This window comes from Eretmochelys imbricata, chromosome 21 (assembly GCF_965152235.1).
Source record: "Eretmochelys imbricata isolate rEreImb1 chromosome 21, rEreImb1.hap1, whole genome shotgun sequence".
Classification (NCBI taxonomy): domain Eukaryota; kingdom Metazoa; phylum Chordata; order Testudines; family Cheloniidae; genus Eretmochelys; species Eretmochelys imbricata.
In genome coordinates this window covers 13,581,983-13,600,498 of record NC_135592.1, presented here as the reverse complement: position 1 = coordinate 13,600,498, position 18,516 = coordinate 13,581,983, and the positions used below count along the sequence as shown (strand labels likewise).

Genomic DNA, 18,516 nt, shown 5'->3' with positions numbered 1-18,516 from the left:
GTGTTTTTGGACTGAAACTGACCCATGCTCACTAAGGGTACGGCTACATGGCAAAAAAATCCAAAACCCAGCAGTGAGTCTCAGAGGCCCGGGTCAACTGTCTCGGGCTCACACTGGGGGCTAACGACAGCTGTGTAGATGTTCCTGCAGGCTGGAGCCCAAGCTCTGAAACCCAGCAAGGGGTGAGGGGTCTCAGAGTCCAGGCTGCAGCCTGTGTGGGAACATCTACAGGCTGGTTTTTAGCCCCCAAATCAGCTGACCTGAGCGCTGAGGTTCTCTAACCGCACTTTTTTTATATTTGCAGTGTGTAGATGCACCCTAAAACCAGGCCTATGCTTAAAACATTGGCTGGCAGAGTAACGTTGGCCAGCAGTGTGATGTTTTGATGCCATTTTTATATAGTCACCGCTGTAACAGCATAAAAGGGCTTTCCCCCGTACAGGAGAAACTCAGAGTTAGGAACACCAGAGTTAGGAACTGACCAGTCAACCCCTCAGTTGGAACCGGAAGTAAGCGATCAGGCAGCAGCAGAAATAAACAGTGTAGGTGGGGGGGGGGATATAGTACAGTCCTGTGTTAAATGTAAACTACTAAAAACATTAAGGGACAGCAGCTTTTTGCTTTCGCACGGTGACGTTTCAAAGCTGCATTAAGTCAATGCTCAGTTGTGAACTTTCGAAGGAACCAGCAGAACGTTTTGTTCAGAGCTGCGAACATTTCAGAGTTAGGAACCACCTCCATCCCCCAGGTGTGGGATAGCTTATTTCGTTTGGGGAAGTAGAGTGCAGGCCATACTGATCCTGGCATTTGCTACAAACGCCATCTCCACTGGGAGGCTCTGCACCGTGCCCCCTTTGTCCCTAACCCCTGCACTCCCCCCCCCCCGGGGCCCTTCCTGTGCCCAGGTGGGGAAAGTGCCCTGGATGCCCAGAGCGCTCGGTTTCAGAGGAGCAGCCGTGTTAGTCTGTATCCGCAAAAAGAACAGGAGGACTTGTGGCATCTGAGAGACTAACCAATTTATTCCAGCATAAGCTTTCCTGAGCTACAGCTCACTTCATCGCTCCCCCCATCACAGCCCACTCTGGGGGCACAGAGGGTCATTGAAGGCGGGGGGGGGGGACGGGACCAGTAGCTGTGCATCACCCCTCGCCCCATGTTCCTCTGCCAGGAGGGGGCAGGGAGAAATCTGCCCCCTCCCCACCCATGCAGCGCTCCCCTGCCAGCCGGGCGTAGTCTCCGACTCTGCACCGGTGCCCCCCTGGGCGGTCGCCCCAGCGGCCCAGGGGCACATTTCACTCCAGGATCCAGCCTGGCTCAGTTGACTTCAGGCCCCCCAACCCCTTTCCGAGGCTTGGAACTTTTGGGGAGGAGCAGGGAGCTCCTGCCCTGCGGGGAACCCCCCCCTCCCCAGTGTGTCGGGGGGGGGAGCGGGGGCGGGGGGGGGGGGAGAGCTGCAAGGTAAAGGCAGCAGCTCGCCCTCCCCTTCCCAGTTCGGCCCCCGCCAGCGGAAACAAAAGCCCAGGCCCGGGCGAGCTCGCTGCCAGCGCTGGCCGGCGGCCAAGGTGATTTCCCACAAACCACATGCTCCGGAGAGGCAATAAAAGGGCCGAGCCCAGGAGAAGGGAGGCAGGAGACGGCCGCCGCTTCCCCGCCGCGCCGCGCCCAGTGCCGCTTCCTTCCCCGCGGCAGCCGCGATGGCTGCGCAGCTCCGCGCCCAGGAGGTGGAAGGCCCGCGGGCGGCGGCCCCGGCGGCCCGGCTCGGCCCCAAGGTAGGGGCGCTGGCAGATCCGGGCGGCGGCGGCTGCTGCCGGCGGCGGCACGTGTGGCTCCGCTGCGCTCCCTGCCCTGCCTTCGCTCCCGCTGCTTCCCCGGCTGCGCGCCCCTCGGCCGGCCCCGGCTGCGCTGAAAGCCCCGGGGCGCACCAAGGGCGTTAGGCGCCTCGCTCCCGCCCGCCAAGGGCTGGAGGCGCCTAAGTCCCTTTGGGGCGCCCCCTCACCGTGCGCTGTCGTTAGGGGCGATTGTCGTTATTGGCGGGCCCGGGGTTATCGGGGGCTGGAAGGACGGTCCTGGCTGAGCGCAGTCCTGCAGGAGCAAACTCCGAGCGGCGCTCTCTGCCTTCGCCTGCCACTCCTCCTTTTGCTTGCTCCTTCGCTCTGCTGGGCTGTGCCTTTGGATGGAGACAACAGGTCCTTTCCCCGCAGGCCCTCGCTCTTCTGCTCGCGCTGTGCGCTGGCAGGGCAGGGGCTTAAAGCTAAGTTGGGGCAAACTTTCCTGTGTGCGTTGTTTTGTAAAATGCAATGGGGGCTAAGCCAAGAGAGAGATCTTCATACCGGGGAGAGGGAGCGGGTGCACGCAGGGGCATGCACAAGGCTGGGAAGCCTTGTCACCTGCCTGGGAAGCTTGTCACAGCCTGGGCCTGACAAGGAGCTTGGGAATGGTTTGGAGAGAACTCCTCCCAGAGGACTCTGTTTGACCCCTTTGAGTGGGCTGCTTGCCTGGGATCCCCTCACCCTGTTGGAGTACGGCACTTAAAGGACAAGTCTATCTAGCTAACTAACTGTCCTAGGCTAGGTTTGAGAGTAGGAGCCGTGTTAGTCTGTATTCGCAAAAAGAAAAGGAAGACTTGTGGCTCCTTAGAGACTAACACATTTATTTGAGCATGAGCTTTCTTATCTCTGTAGCTCACAGAAGCTTATGCTCAAATAAACTGGTTAGTCTCTAAGGTGCCACAAGTCCTCCTTTTCTTTTTGTCCTAGCATACTGATTCATCAAATGACTGAGCTAGCTAGATAGATCAGAATACTAAGATCTAGGAGGATTGATAGCCCCTGGAATGGAATGCGTTACCTAGGGAGGTGGTGGAATCTCCTTCCTTAGATATTTTTAAGGTCAGGCTTGACAAAGCCCTGGCTGGGATGATTTAGTTGGGGATTGGCCCTGCTTTGAGCAGGGGGGTTGGACTAGAAGATGATCTCCTGAGGTCCCTTCCAACCCTGATATTCTATGATTCTATGATAGGTAGCTAACTAGAACAGTATACTAAATGTCTGTCTGTCCATCTATCTATTCATTCTCTTAAGTCTTCCTTTTCTGATCAATCTAGCTAGCTAGACCAGTATATTAAGATAAGAATGGATAAGCGGTTAGCTAGCTAGATCAGTGTATTAAGATCTAGTAGGAGAGTTAGCAAGATAGTATATTGATTGATCAATTGATCTATCTAGCTAACTCTCTTCCTAGATCTTAATATATTTAGCTAGCTAGCTACCCAATCCATCCTCCTAGATCTTAGTATATTGATCTAGCTAGTTAGCTAGCTAGATTGATTAATCGGTATACTAAGATCTAGGAGGATAGTTAGCTAGACAAATAGAACTTAGTATTCTGATCTGTCTACCTCGATCTTAGATCAATCCGTATACTATGGTCTATCTCTCTATCTATCCCCATACAGTGCATCTCTCTCTCTCATTATTATTATAATACAGTACATAGCTATCTAATCTATTTTCTACTTATCTCATTTACCCATCCATTTATATCCCACTGGTTTCAAGAGAGTCACACCAGGGTTGCCCTGTGTTTTCCCTGTAGCCCTTGGAGGTTGGAGTGCCCTGGTTGGGGATCCTCTGCCATGTCTCGAACAACTTAATGGGACTAAATCAGGGGGCCCAGATAATCTTCATCCAAGAATATTAAAGGAATTGGCACATGAAATTGCAAGCCCATTAGCAAGAATTTTTAATGAATCTGTAAACTCAGGGGTTGTACCGTATGACTGGAGAATTGCTAACATAGTTCCTATTTTTAAGAAAGGGGGAAAAAAGTGATCCGGGTAACTACAGGCTTGTTAGTTTGACATCTGTAGTATGCAAGGTCTTGGAAAAAAATTTGAAGGAGAAAGTAGTTAAGGACATTGAGGTCAATGGTAAATGGGACAAAACACAATATGGTTTTACAAAAGGTAGATTGTGCCAAACCAACCTGATCTCCTTCTTTGAGAAAGTAACAGATTTTTTAAGCAAAAGAAACATGGTGGATTTAATTTACCTAGATTTCAGTAAGGCGTTTGATACGGTGCCACATGGGGAATTATTAGTTAAATTGGAAAAGATGGGGATCAATAGGAAAATTGAAAGGTGGATAAGGAATTGGTTAAAAGGGAGACTACAGCGGGTTCTACTGAAAGGTGAACTGTCAGGCTGGAGGGAGGTTACCAGTAGAGTTCCTCAAGGATCGGTTTTGGGACCAATCTTATTTAATCTTTTTATTACTGACCTCGGCACAAAAAGTGGGAGTGTGCTAATGAAGTTTGCGGAGGATATAAAGCTGGGAGGTATTGCCAATTCAGAGAAGGACCGGGAAATCATACAGGAGGATCTGGATGACCTTGTAAACTAGAGTAATAGTAATAGGATGAAATTTAATAGTGAGAAGTGTAAGGTCATGCATTTAGGGATTAATAACAAGAATTTTAGTTATAAACTGGGGACGCATCAATTAGAAGTAACAGAGGAGGAGAAGGACCTTGGAGTATTGGTTGACCACAGGATGACTATGAGCCGCTAATGTGGTCTTGGGATGCATCAGGCGAGGTATTTCCAGTCGAGATAAGGAGGGGTTAGTACCGTTATACAAGGCACTGGTGAGACCTCACCTGGAATACTGTGTGCAGTTCTGGTCTCCCATGTTTAAGAAGGATGAATTCAAACTGGAACAAGCACAGAGAAGGGCTACTACGATGATCCGAGGAATGGAAAACCTGTCTTATGAAAGGAGACTCAAGGAGCTTGGCTTGTTTAGCCTAACCAAAAGAAGGCTGAGGGGAGATATGATTGCTCTCTATAAATATATCAGAGGGATAAATACCGGAGAGGAATTATTTAAGCTGTGTACCAATGTGGACACGAGAACAAATGGATATAAACTGGCCATCAGGAAGTTTAGATTTGAAATTAGACGAAGGTTTTTAACCATCAGAGGAGTGAAGTTCTGGAATAGCCTTCCAAGGGAAGCAGTGGGGGCAAAAGATCTATCTGGCTTCAAGATTAAACCCAATATGTTTATGGAGGAGAAGGTATGATGGGATAACATGATTTTGGCAATTAATTGATCTTTAACTATTCATGGTAAATGGGCCCAATGGCCTGTGATGGGATGTTAGATGGGGTTGGATCTGAGTTACTACAGAGAATTCTTTCCTGGGTACCTAGCTGGTGAATCTTGCCCATATGCTCAGGGTTCAGCTGATCGCCATATTTGGGGTCGGGAAGTAATTTTCCTCCAGGGCACATTGGAAGAAGCCCTGGGGGTTTTTCACCTTCCTCCAGCGAGTGACCCATGCCCCATGCTACAGAGGATTCTCTGCACCGTGAAGTCTTTAAACCATGATTTGAGGACTTCAATAGCTCAGACACAGGTGAGAGGTTTATCGCAGGAGTGGATGGGTGAGATTCTGTGGCCTGCATTGTGTAGGAGGTCAGACAAGATGATCATAATGGTCCCTTCTGACCTTAATATCTATGAATCTATGTCTGCCAGGATCACGCCTGACAGCACGTGGATCACAGTGCAGGAGGTCCCATGAGTGCCCTGCTCAGAGAAGGCATTGCTGTACCCTTCTGCATCTGTTCCAAACCCCACTGGACTTAATGGAAGGGTCCATGGATCCAGCTCCCTGAAAGCATTTGAGTTCCAGGGTGGGAGGTTACAGGGGGAGGGATAGCTCAGTGGTTTGAGCATTGGCCTGCTAAACCCAGGGTTGTGAGTTCAATCCTTGAGGGGGCCATTTAGGGATCTGGGGCAAAAATTGGGGATTGGTCTTGCTTTGAGCAGGGGGTTGGACTAGATGACCTCCTGAGGTCCCTTCCAACCCTGATATTTTATTCTAATTCTAAGCTAATGCCATAGGAACATAAGAACGGCCCTCTAGCCCAGGATCCTGTGTCCAACTGGGACAAGCATCAGCTGCTTCTGAGAAAGGAGCCAGAAACCCTCCACTCCTGGGTTAACCTTCCCCTGGGAATGTTTCCTCCCGACCCCAGTCAGTTCGAGGGTGGTTGTGCCATGAAGTAGGCAGGTTTATAGCCCTTCCCAGCCTCTTGGTTATTTCTTTAGTATTTGCTTTTGTGACTCTGGGTGGTTTCATTATCCACATAAATGTCCAGTCCCTTTTGGAATCCTGCTAAGATTCTGGCTTCTCTGATACATTGTGGCAATGAGTTCCACAGACTAACTGTATTGTGTGTAAAAGAGTTCATGGAGCTAACGCCTCGCCACTACTTATACGGAGAGACGTGACTCAGTGATGGGGCAATGTGAAAGGAGGTGCAAAGAGACGCTCAGGGCTGGAGTGCTGTGACACGGAGGGGCAGTGAGGGGTCCTGGAAAGGGAGGACACATTTGCAGCTGGCTCTGAGATGGATGGATTTGAGGAGGTCCGTGAATTAAGATTCTTCTCAGGAGACGAGAAAGGGAAGGGAGAGATTGCAGGGGTGAGTGAGAGCTGGAGGGGCGGTGGGAAAGAGACAGATGGGGAAGCAGAAGAGGGGTTGGAGGAGGGAGGAAGAAGGGGTGCAAGCGTTGGGAGGTGGTGCACGAGAGAGGGGTGAGAAGAGGGTGTGAAGAGCAACGGAGGGGGTGCGAAAGGCAATGAATGGCTGAGTGATGGGGCGGAGAAGACAGGACGAGACAGCGACTGGTGGTGCGCTGGTGGCAGGAGCTGTGGTTTCCTGCTCTGCACGGAGGGGCTTGTACACACGTGCGTCTGTCAGCAGCCTGGCTCTGAGAGAGCAGCTCAGCTGGCCCCGGGACAGCAGGGCTGGGGAATTCCCAGCAGGGGCTGCTCAGCTGACCTGCTCCTCTAAGAATAGCAGACCTGGAGAGGGAGCGGGGGACGGGACGGCCAGCAGGGAGGGGAGAAGCGTTCACAGACTGAACTCTTGGGTGCCACTAAAAAGGATTCGTGGCCCGAGTTCCTGGCACACAACTCGGGCAGATCAGTGCAGCTTGTACCCTTCCAGTGGAGTGCCACGCGATGCCCACCTACCGTGCCATGCCCCCCAGCACCACATGTCTCTTAACCATCTCTGCATTGCGAAGGGTGCTGACTCCAGAGGGAGAGAAGGATTTGTATGGCAGAGAGACAGACAAACCAGGCAGTTCCTCGAGATGTGCCAGAGAGAGGGGGAATCCATAGGGCTCTCCATGGGGGCTGGCAGCATTGTGCTACATCCACTGACTGGCACAAAGAGATCCACTGCAAAGGCTGTTTCCAGGGGGTGGCAAGGGGGTAGCCACAGGAAACGGCGCTAGGATGCTGCCCTGGAGCCTGCTAGCCATGGGGGCAGCAGGTAGCCCGGGGACATGGATTCGCTGATGGCAGGGGTTCCTGACAACTTCTCCCTTCCTCAGGTATGCCCGGTCTCCTGCACCCTGCTGACTTTCTTCCTCCTCGCCGCCTGCAGCATCCATGAAACCGAGCAGAAAGGCTACTGTGAGAATATCATCACCAAAAAGCACCTGGATAAGCTGCAGGAGCTGGTGAGTATCCTGCCCAGCCAGCATGGCTGGTGGGATGGGATCTGGAACATTAGGGGGTGAGGCTGGGGCCTGGTGCTAGCCAGGTGTCCATGCTAGGTGAGTGCGTGGTGGGCTCCAGGTTTATGCGCGACAAGACCAACGCCTCCGCCAGGTGAGAATGGTACCTGCTGAGTTTGATGCCTGAGACAGGCACTCATGCCATGGGAGAGTGACTCTAGGGGGCCAGATTAGCTGGGGCGGCAGGTTCGACCAGCCCCTGCCCCAGGTGAGATCAGTCTTTGTGCCCCACATGAATTAGACCGATGATAGGCAATCCAGAAGCAAAGCTGCCACACGGAGCAAAAAATCCAGGGGAGAGACCTATCAAAACAAGAGGGAGGTGAGCAGTGGTGATAGCTGTGGGAAGCAGAGATGTCCTCTGGACAGCCTCTCTGCTCACCGGCCTAGATTGGGCTTTGCTGTAAATGAGCATTGGCTCCAGCATAGAGGATGGGCCGGATCACTGGGATGGGGATGTGAACCCGCAGGCACTGGCAGGGAAGGAGTGAGGATGGAAGAGAAAGGGAAGGCAAATGTGGGAGAGATCGCAGAAGTAAGGAAAGAGAAGGGTAGACAGGAGACAGATCGATATCTACCCATCTGTCATATCTGGCGGATAGATAAGATGCTGGAGTGGGGTAGGAATGCCTTTCTACCTGGACAAAACCCTGCCGACACAGTTCGCAGGGTGACGGGTCGTGCACAGGTGCATTCCAGGCTGTGCTGATCGCAGGCTGGTCTTTTAGGTGTGGGGTCTCCTGAAGCCCCAGCCCCACATTCCTTTCTTCTGCATCAGAAGGGAGAGGGAGACTTATAGGGAAGGCACTTCCTAGCCCTTCCTTGGAATGAACTCAGTCTGGATTGTAAACCTCGTGAGCATTTAGGAGGAGGATGGAGCCCTCGAGATCTGCAGCTGCCGAAGGGTTAACCTTGGGAATCTGGCAGTTCCCCGACAGGATTAGTTGCAAGGGGATTGACCCAGGAACCTTCCTGGTCTTCCAGTACTGGGAGGAATTCCCCAGCCTTGTTTCTTGCACAGCTGCTGCACAGCCTAACAAGGCTGAATACTGGTGGATGCTGCCAGGGCATCAGTGGCAGAAGGCAAGTACAAAGAGGGCACACAGGGCCAGTCGGCGTTTGGCAGGCCTGTTTTTTTTTTTTCTCCCTGGATCACAAATGATTTGTGGACGGATCCAGCTGATTCGGGGTCAGAAATCAAAGGAAATTCCTGCGATGTCTCCAGCTCTCCCTCCTGATTCTCACTGGCTGCAGCAGTGGGTGTCCTTTAAATTAAGTTAAAATTATTTAGACAAATTAGATGTCTTCAATTACCAGAGCCTGATGAAATGCATCCTAGAATACTCAAGGAGCTGACTAAGGAGATATCTGAGCCATTAGCAATTATCTTTGAAAAGTCATGGAAGATGGGAAACATTCCAGAAGACTGGAAAAGGGCAAACGTAGTGCCCATCTATAAAAAGGGAAATAAGGACAACCCAGGGAATTACAGAGCAGTCAGCTTAACTTCTGTAACCAGGAAGATAATGGAGGAAATAATTAAGCAATCAATTTGCAAACATCTAGAAGATAATAAGGTGATAAGTAACAGTCAGCATGGCTTTGTCAAGAACAAATTGTGGCAAACCAATCAGATAGCTTTCTTTGACAGGGTAACAAGCCTTGTGGATGGGGGGAGCGGTAGATGTGGTATATCTCGACTTTAGTAAAGCTTTTGATACTGCCTTGCATGACCTTCTCATAAACAAACTAGGGAAATACAACCTAGATGGAGCTACTATAAAGTGGGTGCATAACTGGTTGGAAAACCATTCCCAGAGAGCTGTTATCAGTGGTTCACAGTCATGCTGGAAGGGCATAACAAGTGGGGTCCTGCAGGGATCAGTTCTGGGTCCGGTTCTGTTCAGTATCTTCATCAATGATTTAGATAATGGCATACAGAGTACACTTATAAAGTTTGTGGACGATACTAAGCTGGGAGGGGTTGCAAGTGCTTTGGAGGATAGGATTAAAATTCAAAATGATCTGGACAAACTGGAGAAATGGTCTGAAGTAAATAGGATGAAATTCAATAAGAACAAATGCAAAGAACTCTACTTAGGAAGGAACAATCAGTTGCACACATACAAAATGGGAACTGACTGCCTAGGAAGGAGTACTGTGGAAAGGGATATGGGGATCATAGTGGATCACCAGCTAAATATGAGTCAACAGTGTGACACTGTTGCAAAAAAAGCAAACCTCATTCTGGGATGTATTAGTAGGAGTGTTGTAAGCAAGAGAAGTAATTCTTCCGCTCTACTCTGCGCTGATTAGGCCTCAACTGGAGTATTGTGACGCCCAGAACTGGACACATTTCAGGAAAGATGTGGACAAATTAGAGAAAGTTCAGAGAAGAGAAACAAAAATTATTAAAGGCCTAGAAAACATGGCCTGTGAGGGAAGATCGAAAAAATTGGGTTTGTTTAGTCTGGCAAAGAGAAGACTGAGAGGGTACATGAGAACAGTTTTCAAGTACATAAAAGCTTGTTACAAGGAAGGAGAAAAATTGTTCTTCTTAATCCCTAAGGCTAGGACAAGAAGCAATGGGCTTAAATTGCAGCCAGGGCGGTTTAGGTTGGACATTAGGAAAAACTTCCTACCTGTCAGGGTGGTGAAGCCCTGGAATAAATTGCCGAGGGAGGTGGTGGAATCTCCATCGCTGGAGATGTTTAAGAGCAGGTCGGACAAACACCTGTCAGGGACGGTCTAGATAATACTTAGCCCTGCCGTGAGTGCAGGGGACTGGACTACATGACCTCTCGAGGTCCCTTCTGGCCCTATGAGTCTATATCCTTATTAATTAGCCAGGGCCCCATTCAGATCTCACTTGCACCGCCATCACTTCATGAACGTCATGGGGTTAGTCCTGAGTCACACCAGGGGGAGTGAGAGGAGAATCAGGCCCCACAGAGTTGGCACGGGGGCGAGTGACCGGGCAACCAGGCCACCGCCCTGTAAATACTGCGCTAATGATCCAGATGAAGCGCTTAGATACCGTGCCAGGAGCCAGGCTGTGAGTCCAGATGTTGTGCCGCCAGCCCAGCATTCAGTCACTAATCCAGTTGTTGCTGCTGTCCCAGCTCTGACAGAGTCCAAAGTCGAATGTTCCCCAAGTTGGATGGCTGCCACCATCCTCATTACTTCGGGCACAAAGGTCAGAGTCAGGCACGTGAAACCAACTCGAAGATAGCAGGACTGATCAAAGGATTTCCCTCCTGCGTTCTCCGGCCTTCTGCAGCGATCACAGCCACGCACCCCATCCCTGGCCTGCCTCAGCCAGCTCTACTTTGTATCTAATAAGCGTTTGCTAGCAACCGCCTCACCACAGGCCCAGTGGAGAATGAAACAATTGTTCCCAATAATACATGCTCTCCTGGCAGCCCTGTTTTTTCCCAGCCTGGAACGCAGACTCGGAGTACTCCCCGGAGGAGAGCTTTTCATCCTGAAATTGAAAACCCCTGTCACTCAGGGCCTTGGTCAGATGTGGGCGCTGTTGCACTCAGCTCCCCTGCAAAGTTATTCTGTAAAGTGCTGAGTCAGCATGTGAAGAGCCAGGGGGCAGCGGGGTTGATTTTTGTGGCCTTTTGCTTTCCTCTGACAAGGCAGATCCTGGCCCCTGATGAAGAAGGGCGACTGCTTCTTGTTTGTTTGGACGAGGATTGGGAATGCTCATAGCCTCATCAGGGCTACGCCTCTTCACAGAACTGCTTGTTCCTTCATTATATCTGTTTACCCTCTGGACCTCCAGTGAACTGCATGGAATAACAACATCTCACAGTTATATTGTGCCTTCCAGCAACAAGGATCCAAAGCATGTTACCAAAAAAAAACCCTGCATCCACTCCTAAAATGCAGCTGTGTATGGGGTGATGAGCTGCAGCTGAGTGACACAGGGGAGAAAATTTTGGCCAGGACATTAGGGCAAATTCCTCTGTGACGAGAGATACTCTGTAATCATGAGCATGTCTGCAGAGCAGGGGCAGGGATCTGGTTTTAAAAAATGATTGAGTGGAAGAGTGTATTTAGTATGTGTTCAAATGATTGATAGATGCTGAGCTGGATCTCTAGTCCCAGGAAGTGAACCTATAATGCTCGGGAGCCCTGTACATAGTGCACGGAGTCCCGTCCTGTGGTGCTAACAGCCCCCTGGCTTCAGCCCTTGTATGGTTCCCTGCACTGATCCTATCCAGAGCAGCTGGGTTCATCCTGCTCTGCAGATTCTCCTCTCTGCAGGCCCTAGGGGCTGGTGCAATTATCAGGTGCCTGCTTAAAGGGGAGCGGCAGCCTGGCTGGATTCCTGTTAAGGGGCTGCAGTGTGACTTTATGCTTCTCTTTCGCAGATTGACTCCCAGATGCTGATGTCCTGTCACGTCTCCTTTGAGTTCATTGATGAGCTGCAATTGGTGAGTGGACTTTGTCTGATCAGCTGCTAGCCTGAGCCTAGCAATTCCTTGGGATGGCAGCTTGTGCATTAGCCCCGGCGATGGGAGGAGCTGTAAATCCAGAGGGGAGTCTCAGCAGCCTGGAGAGAAAGGAGGGGCCTGTAGCCTAAGCCTTCAGAGAGCTGGGCTTGATTTCCATCTTGGTCACAGACTCCCTATGTGATTTTTGGAAACTCATTTAATCGCTCCATGCCTCAGTTTCCCTTTTGCAAAATGGCGGTGGTAATTCTTCCTTAAGGAAGGAAGCTCTTTGGCCCACTTGCTGAAGTGTAACTGACTTCCCTCACACATCACCTCTGAACTAGGGCCTTGGGAGGAGGGAGGAAAGCCAGTATAACTTACACACAAGGGGCCAGTTCTGTATTGCAGCCAATAACCTGTCCATGTTTGCGTCCCAGGGTGACCCCATCTGCTTTGTCAAAGCGGCTTTCCCTCGGCTGGAGGACATCCTTGACAAAATGAAATTCAAGAAGAACTCCGATAATTTTAACAAGACAAAAGACGTGCAAAACATGTACAAGAAAATCGACGAGAATGAAGTTCCGTGCATTGACGACCAGGATGATCATGAGCGTGAGGTACATTCTGAGAACCAGCTGCGGATCCGCAGGTTAATGGGCACAGGGACAAGAGGAGGGCTCGCAGCCCTCAGTGGAATGGAGCGGTTTGGTTCAGGCTGGTCCCTGCTGCTCTAGGAAGCTGGGTGGATGTCCATATTGGGAAAAGACTAACTCCCAGAGCACTGAGGGTGACCACGTGGACTCTGGAGGGTGGCCCCTGTGGATGATGTTGTTGGGGTTGGTCGTGCTTTGAGCAGGGGGTTGGACTAGGTGACCTGCTGAGGTCCCTTCCAACCCTGATCTTCTCTGATTCTGTGAAGGCTTTCCAGGCTGTGTCCGAATATGTGACCGGTGGTTGCTGTTGGCTGGGAATGATCATTAACCTCACACTGGGCTAATTAAAGCTGGAGCTGGGGTCAGAGGGTCCCCGGCCTGGCAGATGAAAGAGCAGAGCAGGAAGTGCAAAGCTGGGAATATTCCCAGCCTCCCTGGCTGTCGGCTGGAGCCTCCCCTGTGAAAACAGCAGCCTCAGGGGCTCTTGAGAGACTCCCAGAGCCACACTGGTGGGGGTGGGATCCTGAGCGGGGTGGAACGGGATTCTCCGCATGCGCGCAAGCACAAGGACTTACAGGACTTTGCTCTGCAGCCTCAGACGTATCAGACTCTGCTCCCAGCAGAAAGCCGTGACTTTGGCTGTAGACTGCTCTAGGCCAGAGTCACCCAAAGGGCCCAAGCACCAACCGGGTCACCATCCGAGCTCAGTCTTTTCCCTAATCCTTTTCTACCTGCGTTTGCTCCTGCCAAGAGCCCCTGGAATCCCAGCCTGGGTGTAAATGGGCCTGAGCCAGCTCTCGCTGGTAGAAGTGACCAATCTCCCACTGATTTCAACGGGAGTAGGATCACACTGAATGGGCCCGATTCTGATCTCATTGAGGGGGACATGGGAAGACTCCCATTGATTTCAATGAGAAGGGGATCAGACTCAGTGGTCCTGATCTTTCCCTCAGACCGTGTTTACACCGATCAGTTTCACTGATTGCCGTAGAGCTGCGAGGGGAGAGTCAGACCATGTGTGGTACCTGGTGCTTCTAGCGATTTGGCAATTGTAGGACGAGGGGGAGTTTGACCCAGTTTCTGCTCTCTGGGTTGTCTCCTGGCTGCTGATCCCTGCTCTCTGCTTAGCTCTCCCAGGCCTGCTCCAAGGAGTTCTCCATGCCTCCCGAGAAGATGCTACAGCTGGTGAAGAATTTCTTTCACCGAGTTATGGTCCTCTTATCCAAAGATGTGGATTTCAAACGCGATTGCAGCAAAACCTACCAGAAGTGTTCTGACGCCCCGAAAAAGGAACTGCCGTCTCCAGGTAAGAAACTAGGACAGCTGATCTCCCCGCGCCACCTCCTCTTGAGCTGCATCCTCTAGCACCAGCCAGGGCAGTGGATTCACATGCCTGATCGTTGTGAAGATTTATACCATTATGAGACTGCAGCTTTTACACAGGAGCATGATTGTGTGCGTGCGAGCGTTTGTCCCTGTGAATGGGTGTGCATATTGTTTGTGGCATCACAAGGGTGTGTATATATGTTGTATGCTCACATGCATCTGCACTGGATTGCACCCATGTGCCTGTCTTTATGACTGTGCTTCCCTGTGTGTTTTTCTGCATTTCTCTGTGCATGCATGTATTTGTGTGTGCGTGTGTGTCCATTTGTGTGACTGCTGATGAGGGAGAAAGCTCCAAAGTTTCGGGTCAGAACATAGGTGCTGGAGCTAGGGGTGCTGTCGTACCCCCTGGCTTGAAGTGGTTTCCATCCTATCCAGGGTTTACAGTTTGGTTCAATGGTTCTCAGCACCCCCCACTGTGCAAATTGTTCCCGCGCCCCTGGGTCAGAGACAGGCCCCCAAATTGGGAAGTTGTTTTGGAAGTGGTTTTCTCACTCTTTGCTCTGAGAAGCGAGCTGGATGGCTCTCTAGGGCTGTGAGTTTGGCTGTCGTACTGCAAATACAACAACCTCGTTTGCGGTATTTCTGCCGAAACCAGGAAGTTCACAGGCAGGAGCAGAAATTAGCAACGTGAGAAAAGCTCCAAGAAAACCTCAAACCTGACTCAGCCAGGGCTGCAGGTTTGGGGCCTAGTCGTTTTTATCTGCAGTGGCTCGTCTGGGAGTAAGGACGGACTCGTGGCTCGGGCCCAGCTCTGGGAGGCAGGACTCCTGGCTGCTCTCTGCCACCGACACACGGGCCAAGTCACGTTCCCTCCTTGTGCCTTGGTTTCCCCATCTGTACAGTGGAGAATTTTTCCTGGCTTCCGGCTACCTGGCTCTGATCAGGGGGGCGGCACTTGGTCAAGGCAGAGTGGAAGATGCAGTGCTCTTATCTGTCCCTGCGGCCTGCCTGTGTCTGGGTCCATGTTACGTGTGATATGTTTGCATGCATGCCAAGAAGAAGCTCCCGTCCGTCCTCCCCACCAGTAGGATCTGTCCTGGGTCTTGTGACTGAGACGAGGGGACTCGGTGAAACTAACACTCCCCTCCCACTGATCCTGTTGCTTGGGCTGCTGCTGCTGGTGACGACATGAGCCTCAGACCCTCCACTGCCTCTGGACAAGGGCCTGCTGCAATGTGGACGCTGCCTTGCTTGGGCACACTAACAATCACAGCCCCGATCTCCGTGCGCCGGCCCTGCCCCACCACCTCTCCCTCTGTCCCCTGGCCTGCTGGCTGTGCGCCTTCTTGACCCCTTCTTTCTCGCTAATCGCTTCCACTCCCCAGGGCACGGGCTGCTCTCTGTGCGCTGCTCGCGGGTCTGCGTCTCGCAGCCTCTCTGGGCAGCTCAATTCGCCTCACCGCTCCCTCTTTTTGCTCTGCCCGCCGCTGTCCCCCCCGCCCCCTCATTCCGGACTCTCTCTCTCCCCTGCCTCCTGTTTCACTTCGGCCTCGTTTCAGTGGCTCTGACACCAGCCCACCCAAGCTAAAGCTGGGTCCTGGGGCGGGGAAAGGGATTGAGCCGACCCTAAAGGCTGTTCCCTGCTCTTCCTGGAGGCTGGTTACCCTATGGCCTTTCTCTCTCTCTCTCTCTGGTTCTTTCAGGTGTGGTGACTGACCGTGACTGCAACTGTCCATCCCCAAACTCCCCTCGTGGGGGACCCCAAGCCTCTCCCCACCCAGCCTTGGCCACCAAGCCCTTCCCTTCCACTGTACCCAGCCTGGGCAGCAAGGAGGCGGCTGCCAGCACCCGCCTGGCCCACAGCCAGCCTGGTGCCATGCAGAGCCCAGTCAAGTCAGACAGCAGCGCCAAACCCAGGGTATCCAGGAGCACGCACCAAGCCCTGGTTGCTCTGGAGATCCAGGGGGTCTGGGCTGGCATCTCTGCCAGTGTGTCCTCACCACCAGCAGACCTGGAGCTAGCATCAGCATCACAGGGACCTGGCAGCGCGTCCGTCCGCACTGAATCACTCCTGGACCTAACCGAACCTCCCAGCCGGGAGCCCCCTAGCACCGAGGATGTCTTCACCTCCCCTTCCAGCCTCCCGGCCTCTGGTGGAGAGACGCTACAGAGGGAAGAGATCCATCGCACCAGGACAGAGGCTGAGCAAGTCCAGGCATGGCCGACTGGGCTCAGATTGTTCCTCCGCAAGCCTGGTTCACCGGACTCCTCCCCCAGCGCCAAGCCGACCCAGCCATGGGCAGGAGAAGACATCACCCAAGCCATCTGGGCATTCTCAGCAGCAGAGCCGAGCACCCACCTGATAGATCCCAGCAGTGCCGATGCCGGGTCCAGCCCAGCCCTGACATCCGAAGCAGCGGAGGCCTCAGGAGCAGACCCCGGTGGCCGATTAGTGACCCCCCTGCACAGTGAGCCCCTCTCTGTAGTGCAGCACCGGTTCTCCAGGATGTCTGCTACCACTGACCGCCCTACTGCCCCAGAGACGCCCCCCGGGGCGAGTCCTCTGCACCCAGCAGGGCAAGGCAAAGCCCCAGACGTGCAGCGCACCACGGAGCTCCGAGGAAAGAGAACAGGGGGGCTGCCCAGGTTCAGAGAGCTCGACGACAGCCTGGCGGGGCCCATCCCTGACCTTAACATCCTTCCTCCGAACACAGACCACCGCAGGAAGGAGGCGCAGCCCAAGGAGACCCAGCGGGAGGTCATGTCCTATGTGCTGGTAGCAGTCCTGGCGACCGTGGCGATTCTGCTGGCTGTCGGAGGCCTGCTCTTCTACAAGCATCGATCCAGGGTAAGCGCCTCACCAAGCCACCCCCACCGGGACACGTTGGCTGGTCCCAGCAGCTCCCAGGGCGGGCAGAGGGGTGTCTTGTGGGCAGTGCTGGCTAGTGGGTTAAAGACACATCCTCTCTCAGCCCCTTCCTGTCAACCAAGTAGGTGTGCGCACCTGGGGAAAACCCCACCCCACCCCACCCAAGCGCTGAGACAGTGTCTCGAGTGGTTAGAGCTGGAGGCTGGGAGTCAGGAGGCCTGGGTTCTGTTCCCAGCTCTGTGAGGTGGCTTTGGACAAGTCACTCCCCCGCCCGCCCCAAATCGCTCTCTGCCTTAGTTTCCCTCGCTGTAAAATACCTTGCAGGGCACACTCATCAGGGACTGAAAAGCACTGAGGGGCTCAGGTGGAAGGGTAGAGTGTGGGGAGAGCAGTTCTCGTAACTAGGAACGTCCCATCCCCCTGCCCCATGGGAGTGTGTTTAGGGCTATGACTGCAGTGGGGGATGGGGCCCGAGGGGGATGTCTGGGGTGGGAAAGAGACTCCAGTCCCAGCTATTCACCCTGGCTGCCACCTCCCACAGGAGAGCCTGTCTGTTCACCCCTCTCCCCCCCAAGGCACTGCTCACTGCAGGGAGAAGGGGATAGAAAGGGCTCAGGAGCTTCCCCCCTCATGGGCAGCACAGACCCCTACCTAGGCTCCCGACCAGTCCAAGACTGATCCTTCTACTTCCCTCACACAGACCCAGGAGGGACGGCTGCAGCGGAGAGGGAATGACCTAGAAGAGCAGGAGGGAAGGTGAGAGGCTGTGACCTAGGGCTGCAAAACTGGGGCTTCTCCTCCTCTGGGTCTCAGTGGGCTTTGTGGCTTCTTCTCTGGCATGCAGTGTCCTATCCCTCTGGCCTCCCAACTTGGAGCGCTTGGCCCAAGAGCCTGCTGCAGACCCAGCCCCCGCATGGCCCATGAGTGGCTGCCTGGCAGCAAGGGGCACTAGGCATCCCCCTCCTGTGGGGCATGGGTGGGCATCACCAGCTGAACCTTCTTCCCGCATTCAGCCCCTGGCGTTGGTTTGAACCCCTGGATATTGCTTCTCTTTGCAGTCCGCTGAATGGAGCGGAGGAGCCTCTGGAGCTGCAGGTGCAGGGCGAGCTATGAGGTAAGGTGCCCCACTTTATCCGGACGACAGCCCCCTTTTAAATCGGGCCCCACTCCTGCAGCCTGGCACAGCGGGGGGTTCGGAATGGCTCACGCAGACCCTGGGGTTAATATTCAGCCAGGCACTGAGCACAAGGCTGCCAGCTTATTGCTTGGCAGCTTAAGCACCTGGAAATTGATTCCAGGTTTCCTAGCTGTTGTACAAGGCCCTTAGCAACGGGGAATTTAATTGTCACCGTCTGGTTCCTGTCTGGGACCCACATTCAGCACGGGCAGAACTGGGCGTAAGGCCATTAACCTGGATCGGGGCTGGCAGGGGTAGATCAGGCTTCTGCCAGCCAGGGATCTGTTCAGCTGGAAAGGGCAGTTCTGCTCTGAAAAGTGGCTCTGAAATTGTCCTCTACCTACTCCGCAAATGCGCTTCTGGGGGCATCTGAGTCAGTGCTGAGTTCCAGCTCGGGTTGCTCCTGGGAGCCCTGACAGGGCCAGCCCGGCTAGGGGAGAAGGG

General features: G+C 53.1%; 1 protein-coding gene across 1 annotated transcript; it reads left to right on the top strand.

The window, feature by feature from the left end:
- Positions 1–1,694: 1,694 nt before the first annotated feature.
- On the top strand, positions 1,695–18,008 carry CSF1 (colony stimulating factor 1). Its single transcript, XM_077839533.1, has 8 exons — positions 1,695–1,769; positions 7,414–7,542; positions 11,982–12,044; positions 12,482–12,661; positions 13,826–14,003; positions 15,730–16,874; positions 17,596–17,651; positions 17,954–18,008. The coding sequence occupies exons 1-8, from the start codon at positions 1,695–1,697 to the stop codon at positions 18,006–18,008; spliced, it is 1,881 nt and encodes a 626-aa protein (XP_077695659.1).
- Positions 18,009–18,516: the final 508 nt, after the last annotated feature.

Coding starts and splice junctions, on each gene's coding strand:
- CSF1 (XM_077839533.1), top strand. CDS start 1,695: ATGGCTGCGCAGCTCCGCGCCCAGGAGGTGGAAGGCCCGCGGGCGGCG. Junction 12,045..12,481: donor TCATTGATGAGCTGCAATTG/GTGAGTGGACTT, acceptor TTTGCGTCCCAG/GGTGACCCCATCTGCTTTGT. Junction 14,004..15,729: donor AAAGGAACTGCCGTCTCCAG/GTAAGAAACTAG, acceptor TGGTTCTTTCAG/GTGTGGTGACTGACCGTGAC.